The sequence below is a fragment of the Pleurodeles waltl genome, chromosome 5, assembly GCF_031143425.1.
Source record: "Pleurodeles waltl isolate 20211129_DDA chromosome 5, aPleWal1.hap1.20221129, whole genome shotgun sequence".
NCBI classification, from domain to species: Eukaryota; Metazoa; Chordata; class Amphibia; order Caudata; family Salamandridae; genus Pleurodeles; species Pleurodeles waltl.
Genome location: NC_090444.1, coordinates 1852816250 through 1852826017, shown reverse-complemented (window position 1 = coordinate 1852826017; position 9768 = coordinate 1852816250). Strand labels below are relative to the sequence as shown.

General features: G+C 39.8%; 1 protein-coding gene across 1 annotated transcript; it reads right to left on the bottom strand.

The window, feature by feature from the left end:
- Positions 1–1752: 1752 nt before the first annotated feature.
- On the bottom strand, positions 1753–8585 carry LOC138296870 (zinc finger protein 624-like). Its single transcript, XM_069236359.1, has 2 exons — positions 8355–8585; positions 1753–5448 (listed from the first exon to the last, which is right to left on the bottom strand). Exon 2 carries the CDS (start codon positions 5228–5230, stop codon positions 3617–3619), a length of 1614 nt encoding a protein of 537 aa, XP_069092460.1. The 5' UTR covers positions 5231–5448; positions 8355–8585; the 3' UTR covers positions 1753–3616.
- Positions 8586–9768: the final 1183 nt, after the last annotated feature.

The following is a 9768-nucleotide window of genomic DNA, read 5'->3' as shown; positions in this document are numbered from 1 at the left end:
TCTACTATGTGTCTGTGTTCTGTAAACTTCTTTGGCTGCATGTCCAAATTGTCTTGCAACTTTTTCTTAATTAATGCTTTTGCACTGACAGTGATCAGACTTATTTGTGTGCCTCATAACATATTAATTTTAAATAGCACCTTACTGTATTTCATCACTTTGACTGTCTATGTACAGGTAGGAAAATCAATGGGAATTGAGATTTATATAAATCAGAGTCGTGCTTGTGGGATTCCCTTAAGTGTGGAGACTAACCAAGTTAAACAGTATGCAAGCAACACTATGGCACATAGCTTCACAGGAAGTGACATTATATGAAGTGACATCACAAGAAGTCACATTAGATCTTAAGTTCTCACACATATGTTTAGCAGGCCCATCATGAGCACATCAAATCACATTACAAGATTTAACAAATGAGATTGTGTGTTGGGGTTGTACCAAAAAAAAGTGACGCAACCCCAAACCAAAATCTTGGCCTCAACGTACACGTGTATTTTTTTAAACTCTGGCACAAAGAAATTGCCAACAAGGTGAAGCGTGACAGTAAATCTGTCCTACTCAATTGGTGGCAAAGTCTACATTTTAAAATATCTTATAGGTTTAAGGCACATGCTGCTGAGATCTCTGTGTGCCTAGTAAATCTCGGAGAATAAGAATAATGGAAAGATTAAACTGGAGGTTAATGCATTTGCTGGGGATCTGTGTTTTGTTTAGTCCCAGTTTTGAATCACAGTAACATAAAGGGTTAATGTGTCTCCTGCTGAGGACATCAATTAACAATAAGATGACAGATTTTTATTTTTTGTAGATATGTAAGTGGGTTACTGCTTTTAACAGAGACCATTTTGTTACTTGCTCTTCATAAACTGTAACCCTTCTAATATAGCACAGTAAGCTACATGGGACATGAATCCTACACCTTGAAACCCTCACTATCTTATGTAACACATCCTGTACATTAATTTACAAACATATGATTTATCATCAATGTATAATGTGTATGCACCCTGCATTGCGATGAGGAGTGCTATAACATAAATAAATAAAAAAACGCGATATTTAAATTATTTGTGGAAAAGACCAAAACAAGTGACATTCTTACAATGCATGCATATCTCTTATTTTAAGGGACAAAGTCAAAACTGTGCCGCTTTAAAGTACATGTGAAGTAATAGCAAGCTGTGTGTCTTTGTTTACCCTCCACTGCATTTGCCTCTAGATAGCTCTTGCAAGGATACTCAAACAAAGGGAGGCATGATGGCCCCTTAACTTCTACCTTTGTTTTGGGCCCAGGTGGAATGTAAAATAACAAGGCCTCTTCACCGCCTAATTGCTGCTCGGAAAGAAAGCAGACAATGTGCAGGCACTGCTGAATGTAACCTAAACCAGGACAAACTCAACAATTTCAGTAGGACCCAACTTCTTGGTAGGGTGGACGGTGTCCACCCTGTGAAAATAGTGGGTGGACGCCATCTATCCGTGTGTACCCCGACTTGTGCCCAGTTTACAACTGATTTTGGTTTTATCAAACAATGTTTTTCTCAGCAGATGAGATACTGAACATTATTGTTGCTTGTTTACAGGAATTCTAGCTAGCTCATGATCCAAAAACCTATTTGTCCTGAAATGTTAAAAAATCTAATTTCCCATGGTTTAGATACAAAACTTTGTTGTGTATACTCGTATAATAGGATTCTGCTACAAGGACATTCCATTCACAAATCAAGGGATACAGTCTTCTATTCTGAATGGGAAGACCTGTTTTCATTTTATTTGCACATTCTACTATGCATTTCATTAGCCATTCTGTGTACCAGACACTATTCAAGGCAGGCACCATTAGTCTCAATCTACGAGTTGTTGTTCCCAGTAAAATCACCCATTACCGGTCGCCCTGGGATTGCCCTCGAATGTTCTTGTATTTCTAATTAGTGCACTCTCCAATTGGTGTTAATTTTCTGTTGATCCAGTTTCTCCAACAGTTGTGTTTTCCCGTTTGCTGCTTCTGTGCCCTGTTTTCTTCATTGGATTGCAGGGGTGCCTGCTATGCATTCCATTTTGTAGAACACCAGTGCAATACCTTTTGTACATTTGGATGGTTTAATGTTGCTAGGTATGCAAGTAGACTGATTATTGTGAACCTGTACTTTTAGTGAATTTCATCACGGCCCATGATTCCTCCTGCTCTAGGAATGCATACTCTGTGAACGCATCACTTATATAAATTAAATGATAAACTTGCAGTACTTTCATTGTTTTCACATACGATGTGGACAGTATGTAAATCTGAAGACATTTCAAGTATTGGATACCTGACCCATAGCTTGAATTTTCACATGCTGTTACAGAGCAATTCCATATTTGTTTTCCTCTTCCGTAGTTTTCTTTCCTAAAGTTACCCTCCTAGCTTTCTTCAAGCATGTGTTCTAATATTTTGTTCTCTTACTTCCAAAAAGGCTTTTTGAGTATGTGGGTGTGTGTTAATTTCCAATTGTTGGTTATATGACGTAAATTTAGGTCTCACTTTGTAATGGAAGTCTTCTCACATCCCATACATTGTTATGGTCTTTTCCTAGAGCAGGTTCTGTGATAAGCATTATCGTACAATTTGGATGTATGGATGGATTACTTCATTGATACAGCTCTTACAACTGATTCCATCTGGCACTGTTCTGCCTAGGGTCTACCCTGTACTCTGGCCATGGTATAAGAGCATACATGTATGTTAATACTGTTTTAAAGTGCACGTTTCCCCTTCCACAGTAATTGGATAGGGCATTATATAATCAGGGTGCAGGATAAACTCCTGTCTCCTAATCAATGGCACTGAAACTACTAACCCAAAGGGTAGTTTCTGTGTGACAAACTCACATTCACACTGGGCAAACTAAATGGAGTTTGTCATTCAAGTAGACCAATCTCAAACACCAAACCTCCCTGGACAATGATGTTTAGGACCTTGAATTGTTTCCATTCTTCTATTTCTAGCAAGGAGATGTCTTGCTCAACTTTTGTGAAGTGGTCATATTCTAACAGACAGGTTATTAATTTTATCGTTGCATTTCAGGCAACCTACAACTGTGAGTTTTCTGCTGAAGCATTAGTTCTCCTTTAGATCTGAACACACATTCCGAACTGTTTTATGGTGTTTCAGCATTATATGCTCACACTAGTCGCTGTTCTGTCTTGAAATCCTTGATTCATTCCATGTATCAGTTGCCTTCCTACAGTGGGTTCTAGGATGTACCATTGGGTATCGTCTTATCATAACAGCCTTTTCATATTCAGTATATTATTATATTTTGTACCTGCGTTGGTTCTCTGAGGCGATAGCTCACCCCATGTTTTGAAAACCATATCACATGCTGTATATTTCTTGATTTTTCACCATTATGAGTAGTCTGATGTTGTATTACATTTCCTTTTTCATAAAAGACTTGTTACATTTAATACATTTGATTACTTGATTTTTAACAGGGTGGGTTCTCTGATATAGTATTAGATGCTGCTTGCTTAATTTTGAAAGCATTGACACATTTAGTACATTCCTATTGCTTTTCTTGGAGGTTCTTGAATGTAGTATTAGCATCACAGCATTAAAGCCCTGATAATTTCAGTACATGTATAAGGTTTCCCCTGTGTGGTTTCTCTGATGTAACACCAACCCTCCCATTGATTTAAAAGTCTTGCCACATTCAGTACATTTATGTGGTCTTTCAATTGTGTGAGAACTGTAATGGAACATAAGGTGTTCTGCTGTTAGATAAGATCTGTCACATTCTGTACATTTATACGGTCTTTCGCCAGTGTGGGTTTTCAAATGTAATACTAACCACTGTTTTGTCTTGAAAGCCTTGTCACATCCAGTACATTTATATGGTTTTTCCCCAGAGTGAGATGCATGATGTGCCATTAGGTTGCCTTTAGACCTAAAACCCTTGTTACATTCAGTGCATTTGAATGGTCTTTCTCCAGTGTGGGTTCTCTGATGTAGCGTTACCCGTTCCTTTGTACAAAAAGCCTTGTCACATTCAGTACATTTAAAGGGCTTCTCCTCAATGTGGGTTCTCTTATGTACTATTAATTCTCGCTTTGATTTAAAAGCCCTTTCACATTCAGAACATATATACGGTCTTTGACCAGTGTGAGATCTATGATGCACTATTAGGTGTTCTAGTGCTAGATAAGTCCTGTCACATTCAGTGCATTTATATGGACTTTCACCAGTGTGGGTTCTCGAATGTCGCATTAACCATTGTTTTGTCTTGAAAGACTTTTCACACTGCGCACATTTATATGGTGTTTCTCCAGAATGCGATGTATGATGTACCATGAGGTTTCCTTTAGACCTAAAAGCCTTGTCGCATTCAGTACATTTATATGGTCTTTCCCCGGAGTGAATTCTCTGATGCAGCATTAGCTCTCCCTTTGATTTAAAAGACTTGTCACATTCCATACATACATACGGTCTTTCTTGAGAATGGATTCTCTGATGTACTGTTAAATAGCACTTTGTCTTAAAAGCCTTGTTACATTCAGTACATTTATGTGGTCTTTCCCCAGAGTGAATTCTCTGATGTACCATTAGATCGCTTTTTGTCCTTAAAGCCTTGTCACATTCTGTACATTTATATGGTTTTTCCCCAGTATGAGTTCTCTGATGTGCCGTTAGTGCTGGGTTTTGTGTAAAAGCCATGTCGCATTCTGTGCATTTATATGGTCTTTCCCCAGAGTGGGTTCGCTGATGTCGTCTTAGATCTCCTTTTGCTTTGAAGGCTTTGTTACACTCAGTACACGTAAATGGTTTTTCATCACTGTGGGTTCTCTGATGCAGCATCAGCTTATGTTTTGTCCTAAATGCTTTGCCACATTCAGAACATATGTATGGCCTTTTCTCCGAGTGTATTCCCTGATGTTCCGTTAGCCTTGCTTTTGATTTGAAGGCCTTTTCACATTCAGTACAATTATATGGCTTTTCATTAGTGTGGGTTATTCGATGCTGTATTATCTCTCCTTTTGATTTGAAAGCCTTTTGACATTCAGTACATTTATATGGTTTGTCATCACTGTGCCTTATCTGATGTCGTATTAAATTTCTGTTTGTGGTAAAAGTCTGGCCACATTCAATACATTTATATGGTTTATCATTAGTGTGGGTTCTCTGAAGGAGTATGAGATGCTGGTCCATTTTGATAGGGTCCAGTTCATTATATGTATATGATAACATATTAAATGTCACTCAAAGAAAACCTTTTCACATTCAGTATGTGTTAAGTCTCCAAATTATGTACCCTTTTATATGTTCAAACACATTTTAAGTCTAAGGAAGGCTTTACAAGTTTATAAACTGGTATGGTATTTTCAAATGCCATTCTGAGGTACACAAGAACAAATTTTCCTGTGAATTTTGTTGACCTGGTTCCTTTCACGCTATATTTCAGGTCCCTGTTGGAATAGAAGAAAAACAGAAATGAGAATTTATTCAGAATATCATATGTATAAATTCTAATAAGCCATATGAAACACAATTGGGAAAAGATTGTATGTGTGGAGATGAGCTAAAGCAAACCTGAAAAACATTTACATGTATTGAGGGCAGAGGCAATATGATATAGAATTGTTCATAGCTTCTCTTTTCCCATACAATGTATTAAAAGAGAAAACAATAATACATTCTTCATGCCTAAATATGGATTAAAAGAAAATCTGTGATACATCTGATTCTACTTTTTCGGGTGAGATGCATAGATCGAATTTGAGAAACAGGATAATGGGCGAGTACAAGAGTTACCATGGTCAGCAATTTCCGGATGCACTTGCACCCTATTCCCTCTCACTTATGCACTAGATTGGCAGTGATAATGAGGCTCGTGGATTCCGCCAAAGACGTTTTAACATAGGAATAGGTCAAAATTAACACTCTGAGGCACTAGAGCTTGCGCACTCCTAGATCAACTCATCCCTCTCTCTGGAAGTCCAGTTAAGCCTCCACTTTTGGGCTAAATCAGGCAGACTAGGCACAGAGCCTTATATGTTGGAAGAATCTTAAAGTAAAATCCAAAGAGCAATGCCAGATGAGTTTTGTGGCTCTGAGCAGGATCCCAGCACACACTCAGTCAAGTTAGCATCAAATATCAGACAAAAAGTGTGTGTGTGATGGGGGGGGGGGGGTACTGCAAACAAGGGGCCGGTTTCCTACATTATACATAAAAATAGTTTGCACTAACAGTCCATATGACAATCATGCTTATAAACTGAGGTAGTAGTACTAGTAAAGGATTGGAGACCTGGAGAAGGAAGCACATCATGTGTGGTTCCGGATAGCTTCTGACTGGCCATGGTGGCAGCATTTTGGTATACTGGCTTTTTTACCTGTTGCCGACAGTTGGGAAATAGCCTACCGACCTCATCTGTGTACAGTAGGAGAACAAGACGGTAAGCTAACTGCACAACCCAAAAAAAACTTTACCTCATCAATGGTTAACACTGAAAGCAGTTTAATAAAACATCTTTTCGCCCAACCATGCTTGCTCCCCAAACATTAACCTCCCTCACATGTAACAATTTGAAAGAGTAATGGGAATTTAATCATTTTGTGATTTAGAAAATGTGAAGACATGTAACCAACAACAGAATCTATTAGACACAACTACTTGCACTATTATATGCACAACCCAGCATCAAGTCAACTAGTTGGCTGAACACTGCCTCCCCAGCTATATGAACATTTAACCCAACAAGTGAAAATAAGCAATAGCCAGGGTCACTGAATTTATGATTTTCGCTTTGTTATGGATTTGCCTCATTTGTCACATAATCCATCACCTGATGAATAATTTGCAGATAGGAAGGGAAAAAAAAATGTCTCTAGCTCAAATGGATCAAAAATTACAAAAACTATGGCGACTTGAGTTCCTCTGCACCGGAATGCTTTTCACAAAGGTTGACTAGTCATCCTTCGGTTGCTTATTGACATATTTGGATGTTAAATTGTTTCTTATAAGATTAACTATTTTCCACACACCGTTATCAGGTGTAAATATAACAAAATAATGAAGTAATATTATTACAAAATCTGCCACATTATTTCACATAATTTGCCTTTTCTTGCTGTATAATTTAGTCAAGCCTTCCACATAATTTGATCCTGCATTGCTGCATAATTCTAGTGGCCCTGGCAATAGTTAATACCATCATGTGCACACCACGGCTACCAAGCCATTAAAGCACTTTATCTGAGCACCGGGTTATATCACACAAGATCAGCTTGTCTTTTTTTAAATTCTTTTTTAGACACAGTGAGATTATGTGATTCGTCCAGAATCACAGCCTACAGCAAGGACGGGGATTCGAACCTGCTTTCCCAGCACCAAAGTTGCATCACAAGCATCAAGGCCCCTTCCCCTCCCCGTTTGATATTTTAACACTTCTTTGATTTCTAGCTGTATGTGAAATTGCGCACGCAGGGTTAGTGTAAATGTGCTCTGGTTCTAATTCCCTGTGCTAGATGATTCGCCAAGGTTCAAATAACATGAAAATGTAGTAAATGAAGAAGCCAAAGGCAGCTCTCTTGGAGGTCATCTGTCAGAATTACCCGATAAAGTCCTAAACTGGACCATACAGTGAAATTACATTTAAGTATACTTTCAGCCACATAATATTTGGAGAAATACAGCACAACATTCCCTTAAATTGTGTTAACACAGCAAAGCCATCATTTTAAGTTGTACCAGGGAGAGATGCGAATACATATTTCCACATGAGGTTTGTTATAGAACCGAAGCCAATACAACATGGGGCACAGAGCAAATAAACTGACAATTGAGTGTGCAGCAATTCCAAGGCACAGGGGAACTAGTGGACCAGTCCGGCCCAGTCTAAACAATATATTTGTTTTTTTGCAGCTTTTTATATAGCGTGCACTTTGTCCCGCCAGGGGTGTCAGGGCGCTTCACACCCCTCACCAAGGGTTCGTAATTACCACACTCGGGAGAAGAGCAAAGAAACAATCCTTGCCCCTCCAAGGAGCCTCTAAAAGGCAATGCATTAGAGAACAGCAGAGCCAGTGCCAATCCAGAGAGGATGCGGGGTGAGGACCCCGGTTCGAGTCTCGGCGTAGGCTCAACATCCTGTGGTCCTGCGCAAATCACTTCATCTCCCAGTGTCTACCAAAAATTAATATTTCCTTGTGTAATATAAAACTTGTGCTCGTATAAAGCGCTGAGATGCCTTCAGGTGAAGTTGGCGCTATACAAAAATGCGAAAAAAAAAAAAACGGTACAGGCAGTTTGTGACCATGCCCAGAGCCATCCTTCAGACCCTACAGCAAACCCCATATGGCAGCCACTGACCTCGGGTCCGGCGGTGGTAGCGCCTCTCGGTGACTCACAGCGCTACGGTTGCTGTAGAGATGCTGCTGCTCAGGGAGGTGTGGGCGAGCAGGAGGCCTGGTCTCTGTAGCCAGGGCAGTGTCTGTGCAGGGGGGTGTGCCACACACTCGGTGCGCTTCGGTGCTGGAAGCCGTCAGCGCCTCTCTGAGCAGGATCCCGTCCTGTGCCACTGCAACGCTTCCGGGGTACCACGGCGCATGCGCACGTGCCGTAGCCATCTATGAGCATGCGCAGATCTTCCCTACTGACACATGACAACGATATCACCTTTGAGCATGCGCACAGGTGCAACAGATTTTTAGGTCACGCGCGCAAGCGCTTTGACCTGTTGTAAGTATTGAGTGCTTTTAGCCACGCCCACATCACATCACACCCATCACTGTCACTGGTTCATGGACTTGCCTTTCAAAAATCCTTTGTTATTATTGGTAAATGCTTTCCTAGGTCCTTCCTTGGGGCAGTTTTGTTACCGCCCTGGCAATCGACCCTGTTACATGGATAATTGCATGTTTCCCAGTACGTTTGATTGCGAGCGAACTTATTTTTACTTTTGTGTCTCTCCTTTGTAATCACACTCATGGCGAACGTGGCACTTTGAATCCACTCGCTCATGTCAACTGTTTTACTTTTCATTTTCAATTTATGTGGCAAGAAAAGTCCAGTTAGTAATTTACAGCACTAATAGCTCCAACTCAAGCAAACGCAAAACCTATTCCATTGCAAATGCTTGTTTTGTAGGTTTATATAGCACAAACCCGGTCCTTAGATATAGGAACACTTTTTTATTTTTTATTTGCAGTGTTATATAGCGTGAACTCGACCCAAAGGTATGGAAGTGCTTTACATTAGCACCTGTTATGTTACTCAAGGACACATTCCATTCTTGGTAGGCATGGGGAGATTAAGTAAGTTCTCCAGAATCACAGGATGTTGAGCCGACGCCAAGACTCAGTCATCATAGTAACCATTCTCCAATCAAATAACAGTTTAATCTATACATGTGTTTGATGTCCCTTCCTCTTCCTCCTTTTTCGCTGGAGGAAGTTAATCACGAAAGTCCGCTCTAATCTCACTTTCAGTCATTATCTGAAATATACAAAGGGAGGTCTCATCACCCAGTTCTCAAAGATAATCATAATCTGCAGTTAGAACTGTAAGGTATGACTTTATGCTCTTGGTAAATCACATAACTATGATAAGTACATAGCGAAAGATCATTAAGGCATCTGTAAATCAATGAACATATCTTGATGCATCACATAAAAGTTTGCTGAAGCTTTTAATCACTTGAAAACTCTCATAATTGGACCCTGTCTGACCGGTAATACTGACTGTAACAAAGTTATTGGGGAGACGTGATTATCCCTGAAATCTC